Source organism: Enhydra lutris, unplaced genomic scaffold (assembly GCF_002288905.1).
Source record: "Enhydra lutris kenyoni isolate GAN:26980312 unplaced genomic scaffold, ASM228890v2 scaffoldscaffold68, whole genome shotgun sequence".
NCBI classification, from domain to species: Eukaryota; Metazoa; Chordata; class Mammalia; order Carnivora; family Mustelidae; genus Enhydra; species Enhydra lutris.
The window spans coordinates 9383113-9408639 of NW_019154152.1; the positions used below are offsets into that span (position 1 = coordinate 9383113).

The 25527-nt window shown below is 36.7% G+C and overlaps 2 protein-coding genes and 1 pseudogene across 2 annotated transcripts; 2 read left to right on the forward strand and 1 right to left on the reverse strand.

Moving 5' to 3' along the window:
• Positions 1-1281: 1281 nt before the first annotated feature.
• On the forward strand, positions 1282-2232 carry LOC111159372 (olfactory receptor 51A4-like). The gene has a single exon (XM_022521780.1). The coding sequence runs from the start codon at positions 1282-1284 to the stop codon at positions 2230-2232; it is 951 nt and encodes a 316-aa protein (XP_022377488.1).
• Positions 2233-7461: 5229 nt separating this feature from the next.
• On the forward strand, positions 7462-16876 carry LOC111159303 (annotated as a pseudogene).
• A 1972-nt stretch (positions 16877-18848) lies between these two features.
• On the reverse strand, positions 18849-19805 carry LOC111159373 (olfactory receptor 51G2-like). Its single transcript, XM_022521781.1, has one exon. It carries the CDS (start codon positions 19803-19805, stop codon positions 18849-18851), a length of 957 nt encoding a protein of 318 aa, XP_022377489.1.
• Between the last annotated feature and the right edge of the window lie 5722 nt (positions 19806-25527).

Below are 25527 nucleotides of genomic sequence, written 5' to 3' on the forward strand. Positions count from 1 at the left end.
ACTGAAATCTAAGTGTATTCAACCAATCATTTATAATCTCTTCCTGCCCTTCTTTGTAAGATAAAGACATAAGTGTTAAGACCATTTCCTCCAATTATGTTATTTTTGTTTGTTTGAGTATAATTGACACAGTGTTAAGTTTCAGCTATACAACATAGTGATTTGACAATTCTGCTATGCTGTGCTCACCACAAGTGTAGCTGCCATCTGTCACCATATACTATTACGATACCATTGACTATATTCCCTACGACTTTTATTCCCATGACTTACTCATTCCATAACTGGAAACCTGTATCTCCCACTCCCCTTAACCCATTTTTCCCATCCCCCCACTGCCCTCTGCCATTAGTTTGTTCTCTGTATTTATAGTTCTGATTCTGGTTTTTGTTTGCTTATTATTTTTTTGTAAGTTCCACATCAATTATGCTATTTTTAAGATATTTCCTAAAGTATTGGTATCTAGGGGCACCTGAGTGGCTCAGTGGGTATTGGTATCTATTGCCTAATTAATTATGTCTGTGTTTTCAAGTAGACATATTTCAAATTTTATTCAGGAAATTGTTAAAAAAATAAATTATTTGTTAATGTTTGAACTATTCTAGCACTAGCTAAGATGTAATGACAGTATTCACTTTAATGATTTTATCACTCATATTTTGAAGAATCAACATATGATTTTAAAAATCAACATAGAAATTAATTATAAAAATAAATGATGTCACATGAAGTTTTTTTTTTTAGATGATTTGCAGTTTATGTTTCCATGCTTAATTTTTACAGGTAAAACTAACAGGAAAAATGACCAGGTTTCCAGATGCCTGAATATTTATAGGTATGATGTTGATGTGGAGAAAGTGCAGGAGTTTCTTTTGGGGTTCCAGCTTAAGTAATTAAAAAAAAAAAGTAGATGCAAACAACTAAATAAATTTAAAAAATAGACGTCTGAGAATAAAATTTTTCTAAGTATTGAGATAAAAAAGAAAATCATGTACTTAATTTTCATTGTCACTTGATCGATGATTGGAGTGTTCTAGGCCAAAGGAATGCTAGTAGCTCTTCCGTTTTAATACTAGGTATCCATTGTCCCCACTTCAGATAGTTATTCAGATAAACTGGGAAACATTTTAAGGGTTAATTCTTTGATATCTAAGGATGCCTAGGATTAGTGCTGTCCCAGAGAAGTTAGGTGCACTATGTCCTCCTATCCTAAAATCTATGTTTTTCTCCAAATAGAAACACATAGAACCTGATTTGGGCTGGATCCCAAGAAATATCATTATGGAACTTGTAAATGGTAGCTGGTTCCAGCCACCCACTCTCCTTCTAACAGGCATTCCTGGACTGGAGGCTGTGCAAATATGGATCTCTATCCCACTGTGTGTCATGTATCTAACTGCCCTCCTGGGGAACTGCATCATCCTCTTTGTTATCAAAACCACCTCCAGCCTTCATGAGCCTCAATACATCTTCCTATCTATGCTGGCAACCACAGATGTAGGTCTGTCTTTATCAACTCTACCTACAGTACTCAGGGTCTTCCTCCTGAATCGCAGAGAAATTGAGTTCCATTCTTGTCTAACACAGATGTTCTTCATTCATACTTTCTCCTCCATGGAGTCAGCCATCCTGTTGGCCATGGCCTTTGACCGATTTGTAGCTATTTGCAACCCACTGCACAACACTGTGGTCTTAACCTCTCCTCGAATTATTGGGATGGGAATTGCAGCCATGGTTAGGGGTGTGATGTTGATGGTACCCTTGCCAATCCTGCTCAAGAAATTGTCTTTCTGTGAAGATGTTATTCTATCACATTGTTACTGCTACCATCCTGATGTTATGAAGCTGGCCTGTGGCCCCATCAGAATCAACATCATCTACGGGTTGTCCCTTGTCCTCTACTCTTTTAGAGTTGACTCTGTGCTCATTGTCATTTCATACATACTTATTTTGAAAACAGTGCTGGGTATTGCCTCAGAAGATGGTCAGCTCAAGGCACTTAATACTTGTGTGTCCCACATTTTCACTGTCTGTATCTTTTATGTGCCACTCATTGTGCTGGCTCTAATTCACAGATTTGGCACATTCACATCTCCTGTTCTCCATGTCGCCATGGCCAATCTCTTTCTCTTTTTGACCCCTGTCCTTAATCCCTTGGTTTATAGCCTAAAAACCAAACAGATAAGATCTGTAATACACAAGGTATTCAAGGGAAGAGGAAACTTGCTGTAGTCAAGAGTGGCTTAGTGAAAATGATACCCTGACTCTCTCTTCCTTTTTCATCTGTCGGTTTTCCAAGAATGGTTTTGTAAGAGTGGCGGTATTTTCTTCTTGTCTGACAAGAAGATGGTAGTATTGTCTTGAACCAATTTATTATTTACTATTGTTTTGATCTAATTTATCATCCATTATTGTGTTACATGAAAGATCTTCATGAAATTTTATGTCTCTCTGTTATTTAAATGCTTAAGTTTAAATAATTAAGTGATTTACAATTAAATGTAAGATAAAGGCCAAGTTATTACATATTTTAGAAAGTTTTCCATTTTCTTATCCTTACCTTTCTCTCCAACCTCAACTTTGATTACATGATGTTCCCTTTCTTCAAATTGGGTGATTCAATATATTTTTATACATGTATACCAGCCCTCATAAGACTCTAAACATTTACCAATGCTTGGCTTGCAATTTCAACACCAACATGGAACAAAAATTTTTCTGTTATGAGTGTTTCCAACATTTCAGTAAAATTGGCACTTTCCTTTTCCCTCAAATATAACCCATTAATAATTTTATTATAATACAGCACAATTTTACTTCATGTTTATATTCTTCAATTTAGAATTGTTGTGGAAGAGCACTGTGTTGCTTTATACTAAATCTCTGGTATATACCTATATACTGGCACAGTAAATTAAAAGAACTGTGTTCTTTTAATAAATGAAGGAATATTCATGGGCATTGGTAATTGCACTTGGCAACCATGACTCTTTCCTGCTAACATAACTATTGTTTAATGACCCTCCCCCTCTAAACAATCAGGGGCCATGTCTCTTGTCTTTGCCATTGCATCTTCAGTACCTTGTGAAATATCTATACTATAAATTATAATAAATGTATATTGCTGAATAAATTAATAAATATGTCAGAGATATCTTTGGTAATATGTAATACCTGTAAAAGTACTATATTTACACATTAGTGTATATAAATGTATGATATTTACACATTAAAATGTAACTATAAAACAAGTGAGGGAAATCTTTAAAATACTGTATTATGGAAAGAAGAAAGGAAACTGAATTATTGGATGTCTTCCTCAAGCTCCAAACTTTTAATTACATTACCCAAATGAGCCTTATTTAAACCAAAGGAGATGAGTTTTACTAGCTCCATTTTAGTGAAAAGGAGATAGTTAAAAGATAATAAATAATTTGTAAGTATCTGCCTAATAAAAATGATTAGACCTAGGATTAAATGCCACCACATATTATATTAAGAACACATAAAGTTTACTAAATCCAACTTTTTTCTGCCACATATAAGATATAAAGATATGCAGACACATAGGTGTCATTGAACACTATTTATTTAATTGTAGTATTTTAACCTGATTGTATCTGTATTCATGTTCACTTACATTAGATAAGCCATGAGTTCCCTGATTCCAGAAACAGTTGTCTTGCTCACAAATACACTATTTTTCTTATCAAGTTATGTCTGCATGAAATATACAGTGCCAAGAAAGCTGCTCACTGTAAAACTAGGATTTAAACTCACATCTCTCTGTGCTCCTTCAAATGTCTATGTTCTCAACTCCACCACATATTTCATGCCTGAAAAACCTGACCCCTAAGAAGAACATTGCCAAAATGTATAGCTTTACCACACTGAAATGTGACTGTATGTGGAGGTCATTATATGTATATTTTTATTTTGCTTTCACTTTTAAAGAAACACTGGAATATTCAATTTGAAAAACTGAGGTTATCCATATTTCAATCCCTTTTTTATTACATACCTTAGATTTGAAAGAGGTCCGATTCATACTCAAAGAACAAAGTCAACTTCAGGATTCCTTCCTCTCATACATTCTTGAGTTGCTCTGTGTTCCAGAATTTAGAGGCACTCTCATCCTGTCCATGCGATGTGATTTCTCTGACTTATTACACTGATTCTGTATTTACTTATTTGAAACCAGTGGATCTAGCTAAGGTGATATTTCTGCCTTTGGTATTGAAGGCTTAACTTGTCTTATCGTCTGATGAAACTTTTAGCAGTGTAAGTGATAGAAATAGGAATATCTTGAAAAGTGGGGCTGCATTTCCTCTCCCAGAACACCATATCAGTATTTCCTTAGCACAGCTAGGCCAGGTCTTCTCCATTTGACAGTCAGGGTATACATTTTGGAAATATATTTGGGAATACACATGGGAATATACTTCTCCATTTAACAGCCAGGGAATATGGAGAACAGTTTTACTATTTGAAGATGGAGGGCTTATTGTCCAGTGAATGCTCAAGTAGGGAGTCTGAGGACAGGTTCAGAGGAGACATAATAACAGTTGCTCTGAAGAGACAGAGAATGGATAGGTGAAAATAATTAACTGTGTATTTATGTGAAAAAGAAAAAAAAAAAAAAACAGGGGCACCTGCATAACTAAGTGGGTTAAGCCTCTACCTTTGGCCCAGGTCATGATCTCAGGGTCCTGGGATCAAGCCCTGCATCAGGCTTTCTGCTCAGCAGGGAGCTTTCTTCCCTCTCCCCCTCTGACTGCCTCTCTGCCTACTTGTGTTCTCTCTGTGTCAAATAAATAAATAAATAAATATCTTTAAAAAAATAAATAAAAGGAAGATAATCTGGTTGAACCAAGAGTCTCAAAAAGGGGGAGGTTCCTCAAAAAGTTGAAAATAGAGCTGCCCTATGACCCAGAAATCGCACTACTGGTTATCTACCCTAAAGATACAAATGTAGTGATCCAAAGGGACTCATGCACCTGAAAGTTTATAGCTGCAATGTCCACAATAGTCAAACTATGGAAAGAACCTAGATGTCCATCAACAGATGAATGGATAAAGAAGCAGTGGTGTATATATATACAATGGAATACTACGCAGCCAACAAAAGAAATGAAATTTTGCTATTTGCAATGATGCAGATGGAACTAGGGGTATTATGCTGAGTGAAATAAGTCAGTCAGAGAAAGACAATTATCATATGATCTCCCTGATATCAGGAAATTGAGAGGCAAAGTGGGGGGTTCAGGGGTAGGGAAGGAATAAATGAAACAAGATGGGATTGGGAGGGAGACAAACCATATGAGACTCTTAATCTCACAAAACAAACTGAGGGTTGCCAGGAGGAGGGGGGTATGGAGAGGGTATATGCTATAGTGAGTGCTGTGAAGTGTGTAAGCCTGACGATTCACAGACCTGTATCCCTGGGGCAAATAATACATTATATGTTAATTAAAAAAAAATTTTTTTTAAAGGGAGATGTCTTAATTGTTTTCTCATTCCTTCATTCACTGGGTTACCAATTCCATAGTGATGGGTATTTTTCTTTCTTTTATTCATAAATGGATTCCTAGTGTCTGCATATGAGCCCATGGAAATAAATATGTATTGCCTGAATTTAGCTAATTCCTTTATGTCTACCAAAATGTGTATTTAGACTTCATGCCTATACTTTGCTTGTCTCAAATATGTGACAGTGTTTTCACATTATGAATATGATTCAGACTGACATTGTGAAAGAAGGTGCTTGAAAAACAGATTTTTGACTAAAAATAATAAATTCTAATTCTTTGTCCTTATATTCTTCTAATCATTCACACACACACACACATGCACGCGCGTGTGCGCGCGCACACACACACACACACACACACACACACACACACACACACACACACATTAAGCCACAACATTAAATTGTCAACCGAGAAAAGATGTAGAACTTAAATGAAAGGAAAGCATTTATTTGGGGCCTTAGAATTATAATTGTGATTTGGGCAACCCAAACTGTGTCCTCCTGGGAAACAAAAGTCAAAGGTTTTTTAAGACAAAGGGAATGCCTATTATACATTGTTTACAAGGAATTTTGTTTGTTGTTGGAGGCAGAAAACCGATTTCTGGTAAACAATTGTTGTTAAGGTTATCACCAAGCAAAAGTCCATTACAATAGCAAGTTGTAGCACACCTTCCAGCTGAGTCCTTGGGGTATTCTGGTTTGGAACAGTTCAGAAGTTCATGGCCTACCTCCTCAATGAACTCCTGCTTCTATTTTAAACTCCCTGATGTAAATCACAGCATTGTATTTCACCTCTGATAAAATCTTACTATGGATCTAGCTATATCCATGCCCTGTTCACAGTAGGATTTTTTGCTACAAATGACTCTGTACCAGGGCAATTGGAGGGACATTTTGCTGAGCTGGTTATTTTTGCTGTTCACTTCTTAATTCCTGATCTCATTTCCTCAGGGATTCTGTAATCTCCTAAAACATCATAGACCTGGTCAATCCTCAAGGGAGGTGGAAGAGACAGAAGGCCTTTTACTGCCTTTTAGCTGTTCCACCCGGTAGAGCAAATGGGTCCTGTAGATGCCACTGTCTTTCCAAGGTACCTTGGCCCCAAATGTGACAGAGGACTTTCTTGTATGGACAACTGAAAACAGTAAGTTATTACAGCTCAAGATAGGTATAGGCTGGTTAAGGCTATAAATAAAAACCCAGTGGCTGAATTTAAGGTAACCAAACCATTAAGATTGCCAACTCTCTTTTGTTTATCTGTGTTAGCCTTTACCATTCATTCCTTCCCATAGCCTGAAGTAAACACTCCCCATTATCCATTATCTCTGAAACACTTTTTTTTCCCCCTCTGATGGTTAAGTCCCTAACATGGCAAGACCTGAGTTAAATAATTTTCCTAAATTATCTAATTGTTAAATGTCATAGTTTATAATAGCACTATTTTTCCTCTCTTGTGATAATCTACTTTGTTTTGTTAGAATATTTGAAGAGAACATATGGGATGAGACTTACCAGTACCTTTTCCTTATTACTCTTCACATCTGATCGGTGGAGTCGTTTAACAACCAGTAAAACATCTCCCCATCTCAACCCAGGAGTAATTCAGGGAGATCATTGTTCTGTAGCCCTACACCGACTTGCAAAAAAAGTAAGATTCCATACCTGAGCAGCTCCTTCCTTGTCAGGCTTGTTCAGAATGAGCATATGATGCACCATGGAGTTTCTGAAAGCACAGGTATACTTTATTAATTTTTATTTATTTATTTGAGACAGAGAGAGAAGGAGAAAGAATCTCAGGCAGACTCCAAGCTAAGTGCAGAGCATGGTGGCGGGCTTGATCTCAGGACCATGAGATTATGACCTGAGTCAAAATCAAGAGTCGGCTGCTTAACTGACTGAGCTACCCAGACATCCCAGAAAGCATAGGTATGTTGCAGAACCTGGATTGGATCCTGGCAGAAGAATCAAGTGGCACTCGGAGACTTTGGAGGATCGGAGGTTTATTTAACACCGGTGGATTCAGACTAGGTTATTCTCCAAAGGTCTGAGCCCTGAGCACAAGCAGGGAGGGGGATTTATACCAATCTTCCACATGCTTGGTACTTTTGGCATGCACGGGAAATGGGGTAGGAAAGAAGAACCCGAAGGGCTTTGAGACAGGGACTGGAATTCCCTTGCTGGTTTGGTCAGTCATCCTAGAGTACAGTTTTTCCCTATCATTCCCCCCTTTGATGCCCCTTTAAACACTTAGTTTAGAGGGCATAATTTTCATCTATTATGATGGCCCTGCAAGGCTTGTATTTAGGCAATGGCTCACCTGGTAACAGTGTTTTCTATGATCTTAGTAATCCATCTTAAGGTTCCTAAGGCTGCCCAATAAGCAATAACAATAAAAAGTTTCTGGGAGAAAGTCCAGTCAGAAGGGGGAGCAATATAAAGTCCAACTCCTGAGGTGAGGGTGTCAGTGTCATGTTGATAATAGCCAGGGACCACGGTGAACAGATGTCCATCAGTCAGTGGGGTCTCATTGAAGGTGGAGCCAGAGCAGGTCTGTAGGATCTGGTTGGGCTTTCCACTGGTGTGATTCATCCAACTGGTGAGATCCTTCTTTACTCGAGAGCAGTGGACCCATTTGGTGACACCTAAGACCCTGAGGGCAGTAGGGGTGGTTAGAACAACAGTGTGGGGCCCTGTTCAGCATGGTTTGAGGGGGTCCTTTCTAAAGGTTCTCGGGAGATGTGCCTTAAAGATTTTCCCAGGGCTTGGAGGTGTTGGGACACTTCTAAGTTTCCAATCTGTTTGAGGTCTTCTCTAAGCCTACTTACCATGGTGAGGGTGGCCTGCCATAGAACCTTTGAGGTGAATTATAGCTGCGGCAATCTTTTAAATCCAGTTGACTAGAATAAACAATATCAATGACCTCCAACAGTTATGCTCTGTACGACATTCAGGTCCAGACATAAGGGTAGCTAGATTTAAAGTCTGACAGGTTTTGGGTATTATTTCAGGTATATCTATCAATGTAGCCTGGTATTTAATAAGTTGGCATCCATCATCCATTGGCAGCCTTTGGTTTCTAAGACACTCTGGACCTGATGTGAAGTCATTACAGTCAGAGGCTGTCCCATAGCAAGCTTTGAGGCTCTTTTTACCAGGAGCACTGTTGTATGCTTAGAAAGCCATTGTTTACAATTGTACCTCAATAGAGGTGGCTTCTAGGATAAATATAACTGAAAAATACCATTAAGCTCTTTGTTTGAGGTATTAACATTCTAATTACAAAGGATCACTGGCAAGTAGGAGAAAACTTGTCTCAGGAGATAAGACTATCCCCAAGTGCATTACCCAACCAATCATAAAGAAAGTGGTATTATCTATTATCTCCACAAGTCCATAGTTAACCCTATGAAGTGGGGTATGCTCTGGCTTTTAGAGAATGATTTCATTATCCCAGGCACACAGAACTGGTCAAGGTGATAAGTTACACAACTGTTGGGGAATCAGTCCCATTTTCCAGCTGTTTAATCATGTGCCATGGGGTCCTGTTATTATTATCCCCAGAGAATATTAAGCAAGAAGATAATCTAAATGAGCTATTGTGTAACTTCTCTGAAGTTTACCTCAAGTTGTCTAGGTTAGGTAATCAACATTAAAAGACAATCAAATCAAGAATCCACAAGGTGTGTTACTAAAACAATTTTTCTCTCTGAAATAACCCTCATTTCCAGAGATGGTCAAATCAGGACTAATTTATCTGAAAAACAAGTCCAGTTTTAACAAACTTGGCCTATTATTTACATAAGCTCAGCAAGAACAGTGAGTGATCATATAGATCTTTTAGAATCTGCTTTGCTGGAACTTCTTATAAGGAATCTCTAGGTTGAACTTTTAGTAGCCTCTCCAGGCCAGAAGCTAAGCCACGTACTTGCCATTAGACATGCCTGTAATACCTCTCGATTTGGGTGAATTTCTCTTCCTGAGGTCCCCAAAGTATCCTGAGGTTCCTGCACCTGCTAGGAAGTGACATTCTTTACTCACTTGGTGAGGCTGCTGGGAACTCTGTAAGCAAGGCCAACAGTTCCAAAGGGCTTTATGGCTCCAAGTTTCATAAAGTCAACTTTAGTTCCTTTAAGCTGCCTGGTCATATCTGAGTCTATGCATGTCTTTCTCAAATATGACATTCCAGTCAAAGCCTTGATAAAATAACCCATGTTTCCAATGGTGTCCTGTTACAAGGAGAACAGATTCATATTGAATTTATGCAAATGACTGATTGCCATGAAGGAAAGAATACTTACTGAGACCTTTTGAGTTTTAGAGGGTTCAGATAGAGAGAAAAGTTGAATGCTTTGATTTGTTTACAAATGAATATTTTTACATTTCTGTAAGTCACAGATAACTTAAGTAAAATTTTCCTTACTGTGGAAGAGCAAACATTAGAGAACCAGCAATGTTTCAAACAAGAGTCACAACACTATAATCTTTTAGTTCATTTAATATGCAGCTTTACTTAGTTCTGGAAATTCTTTCCCATTTTGGTTTTAGGATTTTCAAGATATTGAATACCTGTATCTGTCCTGTCTGGAAAGTCCTTTGTATGAATCTCCTTTAAGGTGAAACTCATTTTACAAGAGAATTAATACAATTATAAATGACAAAAACTCAGAATAGATATGGTAAAAGAGCTGAAGAAATGAGAGTTTACAATTTAGCTGGCAAGGAAATCAGGTTATTTCTGTGACACATAACACTTTAATAATTAAATATCAAGTGATGACATTATCAAAACATTAAAACTTTAGGAAATGTATAGAACCTCTAGAATCTTTATAGCATTTACTCAAATGTAACCCAAGGTTTATCATTTGTTTAGCAGTACTTCCTGAGTAACTTAACATACCAAGGAAAAGCCTAATGAGTTAAAGAGATTTCATTTACAATTTAAATCTTGTCAACATTTGCTAAAATCTTAGAAAGTTTTAAAGCACATGTCTAAATATAATTAGGGATATAAAGACCTCATATAGGCAAAATGTGGAAAATGGTTTTTCCGGACAGGCAAAGAGGAAACAACTGTTTACATTTTCTTCTTAATAGCAGATCAATTAACCTAATAAAACTTTGTCCTTTTGAATGGAGAGAAAACCAGCTTCCTATACCAGTGTCTTTTAAAAACTCATTTCAATCTTAGTCCATCATGACCACTCTTAAAATTATTTTTCTGAAGATTTTCCTTCACAAACCTTCTACAACTTTCCTTTGCATTTAGGTTTTGTCCCAAGCCATTTCCTTCCAAACAACCATCTCATTTTGGACAAAATTACCTTCTTTTCCTTCAAGAAAATGCATTCCCATTCCTTATATCTTTCTTGCATATCTCCTACTTTTCCACATACAGAGTTGTTTCCTTTATTTCCATCAGTCATAGTTACAGTTAACAGAATTTTGTACTCTTAGAAACACTTTAATATCTAGTGATGGCTAAGTATTAACCATTTGTGAACTGTTACAACAGAATTCTTTAGATGGCAAATTTATGAATCAGTTAAGCACAAGGCATGTTTACCAATAGATTTAAATATTCTTAGTTTCTTTGCAGTAAGAAGTCAAAAGCACAAACCTACATCCAGTACTCAATGCTTTAGCACTTTATCTTATTTGGAAAAGAACTAGATGTCCAACAAATTTAATTCCATTTGTCATCCAAGGAAAATTTTAAACTTTCAGGTTACCAAAGACTGAAAGCTATCTCAACAATTACCCATGAAAATTTTGAGACAGACAAATAACCATCAGTTTAGTCATTTCTTTGCTAACAAATTTCAACAAGTAACAAAAGCTTATTTGACCTTCAGTCAACCTTGATAGAAGTTTCACATTTACTGCTGATAAGTTAAAAGACATGTTTATCTTAATTAAGTCAACAAACATAACTTAGTTTAAATACTGATTTACATTCCACCTGGGCCCATCCCACTTTCAATGTTTACCTTAGACACAGGTAGGGAGATCTGGAGTGGGAGGTGTTAGGTCCAGGGGGTGCTCTTCTTGCTTCTTGACAGTGAAGAGAGGAGGAGCCATGGTGCAGGAGGCACCTAGGATGGTCTAGAGGCCAGTTATGTAGGCCATATCCAAATTGGTCCAGAAACAGAAGAAGGGGAGACAGAAGAAACAAAGTGCTGCCGAAAGGCAGAGAAAGGGTTCCCGGCTTTTAGAGCTTGTCAGCTCCAACAGAGGAGCAGACGCCATGCTTTCCCACCAACAAGGGAAAGGGGTTAGGCAGTCTACATGGGGCCAGAGAAGACCGGGAACTTCCCTGAAACAAAGGGATCTTTGGCAGCTGCTTGGGAATATTTCTTAAAGTCCCCATCCTGAAGGACACCTGGGTGCCTCTTAGCCTTAGTGACTCCATATAAACCCCAGACTGGCACTCCAAAGGGGCTTAGACCCTATGGCACTCCAAAGCTCTTAGACCCTATGAGGTCACCATAGAAGTGGGTTAAGGCCACTCAGACTCTGGAGGCTTCTGAGGACCCTAAGGTTGCCAGCCCATGGAGCCACAGACTCAGGCCACCTGACAAGTCAATCATGTCAAACTGCACATTCACTCACACATTCACACTGAAGTTATTATAGTGCCCCCTCCCCGAGGCCCTGACCTGTGGAATTCCTTTAGGAAACTCCTTCCTGTCCCCCCTTATGGTGGGGGAAGAGGGGTCCTGACCTGAAGGAACTCCCCCTTGGGAGTGAAGCGAATAGAGATCCCCAGGCCCCAGCCCTCCTGTCCACTGCTCTCCATCGCCCCTGTTGAGGCAGAAAAAGACCAAATGGCCATCCCACCCAGCCAAGAAAAGAAAACAAGTTCCCTGGGATGACCCAGCACTCTCCTGAGATGCCTCCGCACAGATCACACTTCACATAAAGGAGGCCAATCGGCCCTGAGAGACTGCGAAAAACATCCCACTACCATCCCCCATCACCTGCGACCACAAAAACTCACCCCAACCCTGCCAGGTGCCCAGCCTGCCAGGGAAAACAAAGCTGTGCTCTCTCAGATTTCCATGTGACACTTGAGTTTCCTCAGTCACTTCAGACTTTCCCCACAGACTTTCCCTCACAGGCCCTACCTGTGAGACCTCTAAGAGGTCTCTGGGAGGTGATCAGCCTCCCCTTCCACCCTCAAGGGTGGGCCTGACTGGGTCCTGGGGCCCCAGGCCTTACTGGAATCCAGTGTAAGAAAATAATAAATATATTATTTTTATTAAAGAATATCAATACATAGAAATAATAAAAGGTACATTATAAATTTGGATACAAAATAAGTAGGTCAAAGTGTTACTTAAAAAAATGTATATGTTATTTTTAAAAGTATATCAATGGAAAAAAAAACATGTTTGTTAACTTTTAATGCCATTATACGTATTGTAAGAATTAAAAACTTTTACATCTTCTTGTTTAAATTCTTAAATAACTACAGAATGGCTAAATATGTTCAGGATCCTTTGTGCATAAAAATCAACTATTTATAGAGTTACCTAGCAAGTCAAATACATTTGACCTTTGAACAAAACAGGTTTAAATTACGCAGGTCCTCTTACATGCAGATTTTTTTTTGCAGTATGGTACTGTGAGTGTATTTTCTTTTCATTATGATTTTAATAAAATTTTCTTTGCTCTAGATTACTTTATTGTTAGAATACAGTATATAATGCATATAATACAGAAAATGTGTTCATCAACTCTTTTTATTATGGGTAAGGCTTCCATTCCATAGTAGGCTCTTAGTAGTTTTGAGGGAGTCAAAAGTTATACATGGATTTTTGACTATGTGGAGGATTAATGCCCTCAACCCCTATATTGTTCAAGGATCAACTAGAATTTATTGTGCTGTATTTCTGTTGTTTTATAATGTACTGTGGTCTCACTTATAAAGGTGTTAATTTATTAACTCACTGAGAAATACCTTGGGGGGAAAAACATATTAACATGTTCAATAATATCTCAGCTTTCTATTATTTGGCTTGTCATTGTACACAAAAGTCTGGGTTACAACACTTGCTTCTTTAGTTCTCCTTTATAAATTTCCTTTTATTTTTTTTTTACTCTATTATACATGAATTTACTATCATTGTTTCTTTTGTTTACATGTTTTATTTCTATTTTTTTTAACAGGAAGCATGATTAATAAAATGTATATTGATATAGGAAATAGGTGGAAAATGGTTCTTAGCATATATCAATTGATTCTTAAATAAGTCACTTCTACTTACTGTGTCTCCATCACTTCCTAAAATGACAGGGAACTCTGTTCTGCTGATCTTCTAGGGTCCTGGAGATAAATTCTTGTTTGGGACTTAAAAAAAGCCAGGAGCTATAGCCATTAAAACTATAGATTTATGTTAGATAATCTTACACAACAACTCATGAACAGCAAATGTAGGTTTATACTAACACACTGTTTTCCAAAGTGCTGTGAAAGGATTCTCATGGCTGTGCTGACAACGGAAATGTGTTAAGATAGCTTCCTGTTCTGGGTGCCAAGTTTTTTGTTATTTATTTAAGCCTACTGTGTCCTCTGTTGATTATGGCCTGCCCCAAGCAATTGTAATTCATTTATTTGGTTCTCATTTTGTTTATAGATATATTTTATATCACTATTATAGCATCACATATATATTTTCTTATTTGTTCTTATTTATCACACCCACCAAACATTGACTTATTGGTGAGTAGAAATCTATCTTAATAAACTTTGTATCCCCAAATGTTGTAATGTATATTTATTGCATTATTTGAAAATATTTAATTTGAGTACCAAAAAACAAAAAACAAACAAACAAACAAAACCCCCAAGAAAACAAATGGAGCAGATGAAAGTCATGTGATGCAATAAACATAGATAGGGAATAAACTGAGAAGTAGCTTATAAGATATAGGCATATTTCACCAATTATGGTAAATACAGATAATAAGTTGTAGGAGATGTTAAAGAACATATTAAGGAGGTCATGTGTTGTGATGAGCACTGGGTCTTATGCACAACTAATGAATCATTGAACACTACATTAAAAACTAGTGATGGCTAACTGAACATAATAAAAAATTTTTAAAAAGAACATATAAAAGATCAAATATATGGAATATGTGATAGAATAAGCAAAAATGTTACTTATGGATAAGAAAGAAAAAAAGCCCTAAAACATAATATGTCATGTCCAATATGGTGGCTGGGTAGTACCTAAATCACCACTCTTTAATGACATCCCTTGTGGTTTCATTCTGGTCACACTTATTCTTAGAACAAGAAATACAGGTAAAATTCATAGATGCTTAGCATCCTTATTGACAATTTAGAGCTGTGGCCGTGCATACATGATGCTGTATGCCTGATAAAGTGTGAGTTGGCCCCAGGTACCTTTCATCTGTGGGGTTCTCTTGCTCAATCTTCAACTCTGGTCTTCCTAATGCCATCAGCAGAGGGACAGAACAGAGTAGTATTGCATAATCCAGCATTCAGATACTGCAGGGCCTTCTCCCCACTTGTACACTATTGTAAGTGTGTTAACCAAAGCCCTCTCTGTTCTCCCACTTCTCACCATGTATTTTAAATTGACTAAGTTAACCTTGTGATTTGTGACTCTTAATTTGTTCTGTGAATGTTTCTGTTCAAAACTTGCTTAGTTTTTCTGGTAGTGTATTTGGACACTGTCAATACGTCGACAAAATTGCCCACAAGATAGAAGTTATAAATCACTTAAAAATTACTGACATAAGCTTTTTCTTTGTTTGTTTGTTTCTTTCCAAAGATTTTATTTATTTGACAGAGAGAGACACAGCGAGAGAGGGAACACAAGCAGGGGGAGTAGGAGAAAGAGAAGCAGGCTTCCAACTGAGCAGGGAGCCCAATGCAGGACTTGATGATCCCAGGACCCTGGGATCATGACCTGAGCAGAAGGCAGATGTTTAATGACTGAGCCACCGAGGCGCCCCTGACATAGGCTTTTTGAATTAAACCAAATTCTACCCTATTCAATTTGCTTTGCATGCAACAGATACTTAGCTTGCTTCTGCCTCTAGACTCTCACTTGAAACATTGAATGAACTCGAATTAATTTACCACTTGATTTTCCTACACCTGTTCTTTTTTTTAGATTTCAGATCATGTCTACTTTCAATGGCACCTACTACCAGCCACCCTTCTTCCTTCTTTCAGAAATTCCAGGGCTAGAGGAGTCTCACATCTGGATCTTCATCCTCCTGGGCATCATGTATATAATTGTCATCCTGGGGAACAGCATCATTATTCATATAATAAACAAGAATCCCAGCCTTCCCGAGTCCCAATATCTGTTATTGTCCCTGTTGGCAGCCACTGACATAGACATGTCAGCATCTCCATTGCCTACTGTACTTAATGTCTTTCTTCTCAACCACAGAAGGATTAAGTTCCATGGTTGTCTGGCTCAGATGTTCTTCATCCACACTTTCTCTTCCATGGAGTCAGCCATCCTGCTGGCCATGGCTTTTGACCACTTTGTTGTCTTACACAACCCACTGTGCTACACTGCTATCTTGACTCATTCCTGCATTACTCAGATGGGATTGGCTGCTGTGGTTCGAGGAGTGGCACTGATGGCTCCCTTGCCCATCCTGCTCAAATGGCTTTCCTTCTATAGGAACATCATCTTATCCCACTCATTCTGCTTCTGCCCTGACATGATGAAGCTAGCTTGTGAATCCATTTGTGTGAATATCATTTATGGGCTGGCATTGGTTCTCTGCTCCTTTGATATTTTTTTTTCTTTATTTCTTTATTGTTCTGTCTTATACTTTGATCTTAAAGATAGTTCTGGACATTGCTTCCAGGGAAGGATAACTTAAGACATTCATGAGTCTCCCATATTGTCACTGTCCTCATTTTCTATGTCCTATTTATTGCTTTAGCCCTCATCCACAGGGCTAAAGCAATAATTTTTTTTTTAAACCAAGTAATCGACTCTTTTTTTTTTTAGATTTTTTATTTATTTATTTGACAGATAGAAATCAGAAGTAGGCAGAGAGGCAGGCAGAGAGAGAGGAGGAAGCAGACTCCCCGCTGAGCAGAGAGTCTGATGCGGGGCTCGATCCCAGGACTCTGGGATCATGACCTGAGCCGAAGGCAGAGGCTTTAACCCACTGAGCCACCCAGGTAAATACCACAGGATAGGTAAATAATACTCCCCTCTCCCCCATGTCACGATGTCCAACATTTTCCTTTTCCTCACACCTGTCCTCAACCCTCTGGTTTACAGTGTGAAAACAAAACAGATTAGAAGAACGCTATGTAGACTGTACTTAAGGTAGGATGATGCAATAGGGTGGGGTCACTTTGAGGGCCTGATTGGAAGGTACCCGGGATATTGAAAAAAAAAATGACCATGTGGGCTGAGGCACTTTCTTTGGTACATCTCTATATGGTTTTACCATAATATTTCTAGAAATATAATAATATTCCCTTCTAGTTTGAAATATTAGATCAAGAAAGATTCCTAAAGCTCCTTTCACCTTCACTTATATTTCTCATTTCTGGTATTTACACCACTTACCTATGAGCCCATTTCTATCCGAACAACCCTACAGATACTTTTTTTTTTTTAAGATTATATTTATTTATTTGACAGACAGAGATCACAAGTAGGCGAGAGGCAGACAGAGAGAGAGGAAGAAGCAGACTCCCTGCCGAGCAGAGAGCCCAATGCGGGGCTCCATCCCAGGACCCTGGGATCACGACCTGAGCCAAAGGCAGAGGCTTTAACCCACTGAGCCACCCAGGCGCCCCCCTATAGATACTTCTATTTGAGACTCCCTCTTACATAGGTATATGGCTAAAATCTGATCTAAAATAAAATATTTATATTGTTATACAGACATTTATTATCTTTGGGGTGTTTGAGATTTTACAGAGGGAAATATTCCAAATGAGAGAAAGGAAGGTTTAGTTTCATAATTTTTATTTAAATCTGTTCATATTTTATGATTCTTTGAAACCATGCCAATATAAGCTCCATATAACACAAAAATTCAGTGAAAGATTAAGGCAAAAATAGAGCAAAGCAGGTACATAAAATCTACCATTTATGTAATGTATACTTGATTTTCCTAGGTTGTATGAATTTAGATTTCATATTTAGTTGAATATATAAGTATAGAGTGCTTAAGCTAAAATCAAGACTCTGTAACTTATCTGTTATGTATCCAGGGATCATAGTGACCCGGATTTTTATACCTCAGTGTTGCCATCAGTGAAAACAAGTTAATACTGTTATCTACTTTGTAAGGACATTATAAGAAGAAATGTGATAATTTATTTAATGTGTTTATAACAATATCAGACATATTGCAAATGTTCAATAAATATTAACCACTTTATTATGGTCAAAAATATGGTAGAAGACAAAGATCAAGCCAGGATTTAAACAAAAATCCAAAAGAATAAATGCTTTTATGATTCAGATGGTGATATCATCAGATATCATCAGATGGTGACCAGAAAACGAAGGGGGGGAATCGGAGAGGGAGATGAACCATGAGAGCCTGTGGACTCCGAGAAACAAATTGAGAGTTTTAGAGGGGAAAAACAAACCGAGAAACCAACTGAAGTTTTATTCCTTCAGCAGTCAGAATGTAACCTTATTTATTCTCAGTATGAAATGGGAAATAAGATCTAAATAAAGTAAGAATTCTGAATGAGTAAGCAAGAGGAGTAACAATAACCATTTCTCAGATCTTTATATATTATTCTTTGCAGACAGCTCCTTTATCTTTTATTAAAAGTCAGAATGTTCAGACATTAGACAGTATCTGCTACAAGTAGAAGACAGATAATAAGCATATATAGTTATAAATTTATTATCAATTTTGAATTTTCACACTCCAATTTAAACAACATTGGCAGTCAAGAATCAGGTGACATCCTGTTTTCCGCTATAAAATTAATCCCTCATTGATCTTTTATAATCCAGAGTTAGACTCCTCAATTTAGCACATGGGGCAATGTGATTTTCATCTGACTTGTACACCAAATACATTGAGCTTGGGTTCCTGTTGCCATTTCTCCATACCACTACCAAACAATCACATTCATGACCACAGTTATGATCATTTATTCAAGCATTCTGCTCACTCTCCCTCCTTAGTTAGGCTGGGTATTTCTTGAGGGGAAAACCAAATTTTTTTTTTTATTTTTTAATTTATGGTACCTTGCATACTACTTGGCACACACTAGTTCTTGAATAGCATTTTTTAATTGGTCGCCCTTTCTGATAATAGAGAAAAATCATTCCCCAGCAATAAAACGTTGCACCCAAAATCTCTTGCGTAAGGCAGCCTGGATCTGCTGGGATTTGAGACTATATACAAGAGGGTTGAGCAGTGGTGTCATGAGGAGGTAGGCACTACTCATGGTGGTATATAGAATAGGAGAAGCGCCCCGGGTATAGTGATGCAGCACTGCTAAGCTGATGAGGGGCAGGTAAAACACAAGCACCGTGCATATGTGGCAGGCACAGGTGTGCAGCGATCTCCAGTTTCTGTCTTGAGTCTTTAGCTTCATAATAGTGCCCAATATCTTCATGTATGAAGTTATGATGAAGACCACATCCACTGCAAACGTGCAGAGTACAAAAACCAATCCATAGGTACTACTGAAAGAGACATCCCCACAGGCCAGGTTCAGCACATCTGGATAGTAGCAATAAGAGTGTGAGAGGATATTAGCCCCACAGAAAGGAAAGGTCCTAAGGAAAAAAGGCAGAGGAGCCAGCAGAGTGGCACCTCGTATGAGGGCAGCCCCGCTAAGGCAGGCAACGGTAGAGTGGGTAAGGATCCTGGTGTAGTTTAGTGGAGCACAGATAGCTACCAAACGGTCAAAAGCCATGGCCACCAGGACACCTGATTCTACTGAGGAGAGGGTGTGGATGAAGAACATTTGAGTTAGGCAGGCATCCAGGCCGACATGGCGGGCATCAAACCAGAAGACAGCCAAGACACTAGGCATTGTGGACAATGAAAGGCCTAGGTCAGTAAGGGCAAGCACAGCCAAAAAATAGAACTGAGGTTCATGAAGATTCTTCTCTGCTGTTACTAGGATAAGAAGAAGAGCATTACCCACAAGGGCTATGAGGTAGAGGACACAGAAGGGGATGGAGATCCATATATGTGCAGCCTCCAGACCAGGAATACCAATGAAGGAGAAAGTGGGCCAATTAGAGGCAGTACTGTTAAAAGCCAACATGATACAATGTATGTAGGATGGTAGTCCAAGATGCTTGCAAACCTGTAAAGGAGAAACAATGTGTCAGGAAATTTGAAAGCCAAATTTAAAGTAATTAATACACAGAATGATCAAGTTAAGATATGGAGAACTCAAAATTGAGTTTATATTTTTAGCTTCATAATTATTTCTTTTGATGTGTGGTTGGCAACTAAGCACATGGAAAGATGTTCACCATGATTATTTAATAGGTAGATGTAATTTCTCATTCAAATCAATAAGATACAATTAATAGAATGTCTAGAATTAAAAAGATCAAAAATGCTATATGTTGATGATGAACAACTGGAACTCTCATACATGGAATGTAAATAGTATAGCCTCTTCGGAACACATTTCGGCAGTTTTCTTATAAAGTTACACACGTACTTCTTGTACAGTTAGCATCATCCAGAAATTTCCCTTCTACAAGTTTTCCAAGAGAAATAAAAACTCATATTCACACAAAGGCTTGTATACATTTCTTCATAGCAGCTTTATTCATAATAGCAAAAATAAAACAAAACAGAAAGAAACCAAATATACAACCACTACTGATTGGACAAACAAACTGTGGCCAATCCATATACTTTAAATCAAAAAGGAAGAAATTACTGATAGATCCAACAACATGAATGGATCATTTATGCCATGTGAAAGAAACAAACATAAAAGATCAAATGCTGTATGACCTCATTTATATGAAATTCTAGAAGAGACAACATTATAGTGATAGTTGATCAAAGGTTTCAGAGGTGAAACCAGAGTGTGAAGAGATTGGTTGTAAACAGGCAGACCTATCTTTTTGGGAGATGAAAATGTCCCATTCCATGACTGATTACATGACTTTCTATGCTTTTAAAAATTCATCAAATTCTACTATTAAAATTGGTCATTTTATTTTAAGTGAGTTCCACCTCAATAATGTTAACGAAAAATACAAGATTTTTTAATGAAGGATAACTTTATAATTATTTTAAATCTACAGTTCATCAAAAAGTATCTCTTTAGGATGTCTTCTCCAAATCTTTCCTTTCAACTCATTCATAAAGGAACTGTCACTGTCGTTTGTGAAATAACTTGACCCTGTTACCAGAAATATATCATATCTGAGATGAGTGCCAGGCTATGTTTTTCACACATTCACCTGACTCTGGTCTAAATGGTCCACATCCCATACTGAAAAAAATAAAAACCTCTATGTCCTCTTTAACATTTCTGTCGACAGGGTCTTTAAAGAGCTGTAACACCCTACATGCATCCTATCCCTTAGAAATCTAAACCTGCCTTTGGACAAAAAACATAGCTTCTCTAGTTCAAATTGGTTTACATATCTGCTCCTCTTCTTTTCTGAGTCATATAAAATTTCTGAGTTTTAAACTGAAACTGAAGGTTTCAGTTAATTCCCAAATTTTCATACTCAACCCAGATCTGTTTTCTGAATATATATTCAGGTGACCCATAGATATCTCTACCCATGTTTCAAAGGAAATTCAAGTATATACCCTAAGCATAAGGGCTAATTTAACCCTTATTGATGCTTACCACTTTTTCCTGTGCTTTCTTCAGAAATATCCCTCTCTATTACATGCCTTGTGAATTTCTCTTCAGTCTTAAAAATTAATCTTAAATTTAATTCATCTAGAAAGTATTACCTAATCCCTTCAAAAAGAATTAAACAAACTTTCTTCCCTGGTACTTTTTAATGTTTCTATCATTACACCCACAAAATTTTGAATTTGTGATTATTTTTCTGTCCTGTGGAGTAGTCTTCAAGTACTTGAGATTAGAAGCTTCTTTATTTCTCACAATGAGATTTTTTTTCCTGAAAAACCTTACGTATTATGATAAACAATTTATATAAGTAAATGATTGACTTCTTTAAGAACAACTGAGGTAAGTTGCTTGATCTCACTAAATCTCAGGTTTTTTACCCCAGTAAATTTGTAATAATGTTACTATATTAAATGGTGCTGTGAGGATTAATTGTGTGAGGTAGAGAAAAAAGCATGCGACATACTCACTGCCTAAAACTTACCAATCAGCTTTTGTTTTTTGGCTTTCATAATACTTAACTCAATACAAATATATGTGTAAGTGAATTGTAAACATTAGAAAAATCCTATATTAACTTCATTAGAAGACACAGTGATCAATATGAAATATTAAAATATTTCTGCAAAATAATAAAATCTCACATTATTTTATAGTTTAAAATTTCATATTAAAATCATGTATCAATTTTATTAAACATTATAGTATTTCAGAGAAGTTATATGTATATATAAACTAAATTATACACACATATATGTAGCTATCAAATCTTTTCTGTGTGTTGTTCATATTTGTGAAAGAACAGTAAAAAACACAATAAGGTCGTAGTTGATCACACCAATATTCCAGGTCAATAATAGAAGCTTGATTGTATGTTGGATAAAGAAAAGAGGCAGCACAAACAGAGATAGAGAGGCAGAATAAGACAGGGATACAGAGGGAAAGAATGGAAGAAAACAAGAAAAAAAGAGGTAGGGAAAGAAGAAAGGAAAAAGGGAAATTTTAGAAAAAAATAATTAAAGTACAGTTAAATTAATTAACATACAGCTGATTTAATTAATTTAAAATTAATTAAAGTACAGCTGATACCTGGCCCATTTTCATATACTAGCAGAGAAGTCAATACATATTTCCTAGATCCCAGTACTTGGATTTCTATAAGAAAACAAACTAAATAATCAATATAAATATTATATGTAAAATAATGTACATCTAAATAATATATGAATATTGAGTGCATTATATGTGTGTGTATATGTGTATGTATTTTTCCCTGCAAAGTCCAACCAGAAGCTATGTTCATACACAAATTTTTAAAAAGGTTTCACTTTGATTTTTTAAAGGCTCTATCTTAAACATGTACGAATGAGAAATGCCCCTAGTAGTAGTAGGTATTGAGGAGGGCACGTATTGCATGGAGCACTGGGTGTGGTGAATAAACAATGAATCTCGGAACACTAAAAAATAAAATAAAATTTAAAAAGAAAAAAGAACACATAAAACATCTAGTTAAGGGGCGCCTGGGTGGCTCAGTGGGTTAAAGCCTCTGCCTTCGGCTCGGGTCATGATCTCAGGGTCCTGGGATCGAGCCCCACATCGGGCTCTCTGCTCAGCGGGGAGCCTGCTTCCCTCTCTCTCTGCCTGCCCCTCTGCCTACTTGTGATCTCTCTCTCTCTGTCAAATAAATAAAATCTTAAAAAAAAAAAATCTAGTTAAAAAATATCTTGCACTTACACATAAACCCCTACATAAGGATTGCAGAAACTCAGAAAAGTAAGCCAATTTAAAAGATAACGATGTATGCACCACCTACATTTAGCAGATTTAACATTTTGCCATTTTGTTTCAGATAACATTTTGTAAAGGAATAAAATGTTACAATACAAAAAAAAAAACAAAAAACAACCAAACCCACACTCATTCACATTTATCTTTTATGCATGTATCTTAGTTATTAGCATAAAAGCTTCTTGCTTTACCACAACTCAAGCTTCAAACAAGTTGAAAATAATTCATTTGATTCCAGCTCTTTAATCCTGCTTTCATTATTATATATTATTTTATACATAAATATAATATATATGATAAATATTACTTATAAATAAATATATACAATATTATTTATAAATGTTCTATGATTATATATAAATAAATTATTATTCAAAAAAATATAAATATAACATATTTATCATACAATAATTATAAATGACATTAGTTATGTATAAATAAAATAAATCCATTATTTTGGTCAAGGAAAAGACCTAGCTTTAAAACCATTTTCTATCAGCTGCTGAAAGTTTTCTTTTACTTCTTTCCCCTTTGAAGTTACATTATGTTATATTATGTTATGTTGTTCTGTTATACTACCTTTTGTCAATTAGGGACTTTTTAAAGAGAAACTCGTTTGTGTCACGTACCATCCAAGTTGCAGAATCAGATAAAACAGCACTGTGAAAGAAACTAAATTATTATGGTTTAAAAATTGGCTTTGTCATTCACCCTTATGTACCCCAGAAGGTCATTTAGTCTTTCTGAGAACTAATATTCCTATTGTCAAGATATGGGTAATCATTTTAGAAAGATTAAATGTAAAGCAGAAGAAGAGCTTATTGTAATGCTGACAGAATTGAAAGCAACATTTATAAAAGTTACTGTGGACTAATGTGTTGAGGTCTGCTTCAGAGGTATATACCTAATTCACGTTCATAACTGAATCATTTCCATATATGTTAACTTGGGAATACTGGCGAAGGCTTCACTGATGAGCTGGAATTTAAGGAGAATTCTAAGGAAACATCAGTTTGGGAAAAGCAAATATGCTTCCCGTGTAAAGGAACAATATCCCTTGTGTAATTCTGCAAAATTAATGTGACATTACAGAGAACTTAGATTAGGAATATTATGGCATCTGGTATTACTAACACAGAGTTGAAGCTACAGATCAGCAAGTCTCTAAATACTAGAACAGTTCTTCACCCAGGTGTATATGTATATATATGTATATACATATATACCTGGGTGAAGAACTGTTCTTCAGTTCTTCTTATATATATATATTTTTTTATCAAAATACGCAAGTTTGGTTTTGAATGGTCATTTTCCCAAAACACAAATACTCATTTGAATACTTTGAAGCTTGTAAAGAAGATGACAGTTATCACCAGTAGGCATGAACTCAACATTTAGATTGGGTAAAGTTCTTTTGCTTAATAAGGTGGGAAAGGAAGCTTCAAAATTTGCAAAATCATTTGATATTCTCCGTGGTTTTGCATCTAAAGACAGAGTATGCCAACTTAGTCAAATCTAATGCATGTTTGCAAAATTTCATGAGACATGAGTTTTAGGATTCCAGGGAACACTTTCACATTAAGAAACACAGTCCATGAAATCTGAGAATCTACTACTAGCTGTGTAACCACAGTATGCACATATACCATTAACAAATACTCTTTAAATTGATCATGATTACAACAATTATTACTTAGAAGAAAACACAGATAAAGTCAAATCAATCATTTAACTTTAAAATGTACTATTTATCAAACACAGAATTCGCCAGTTTAATCCTCATATCTCACATACCCTAACTCAACAACACTCAGCATTCCTGTAGATCTCTTTACTCTGGAAAACCGGTTATTGTTATACCAGTTTACTTGTAAGGACATTTACAATGGTCGTTGCGAAAGACTCACACAGTGAATGACCTTTTCACTTGCAGATGTGTCTGTTGGCAGGATCCTCCCTCCCAAAAGGAGACACAGAACTCCACAGCTCAGTGTGCAGAAACAGTTTTACTTCAAGGGCTTGGTGGTTTAATGGTGATTTACAAACCAACAAGAGAGGGTCTCCCAGGTGCCTGAAAAGTTCTGCTGAGATGTAAAAATCCCTGTGGGTTCCCAACTCACAGCCAAGAAGCGTAAATTTATTTTCACCCCAAAGAATCTGAGAAAGAAGGGAGCATGATAGAGCATCTTTTTGTATTGGAGAAACCAAAAGCTTCCTTTTTTGTTTTGTTTTGAACACAGTGGTCTGAGCAATTTCTTTATCATATGAAAAGCAGGCTGGAGTGAAGACATGTAAATCAGAACTATGTTTAAATAACATCAACTGTTTAAGAAATGTTAAGCTTCTTAGCAAATAAAATAGT

Excerpts from the sequence above, each read along its gene's own strand:
- LOC111159372 (XM_022521780.1), top strand. The coding sequence starts at position 1,282 with ATGGAACTTGTAAATGGTAGCTGGTTCCAGCCACCCACTCTCCTTCTA.
- LOC111159373 (XM_022521781.1), bottom strand. The coding sequence starts at position 19,805 with ATGTTGGCTTTTAACAGTACTGCCTCTAATTGGCCCACTTTCTCCTTC.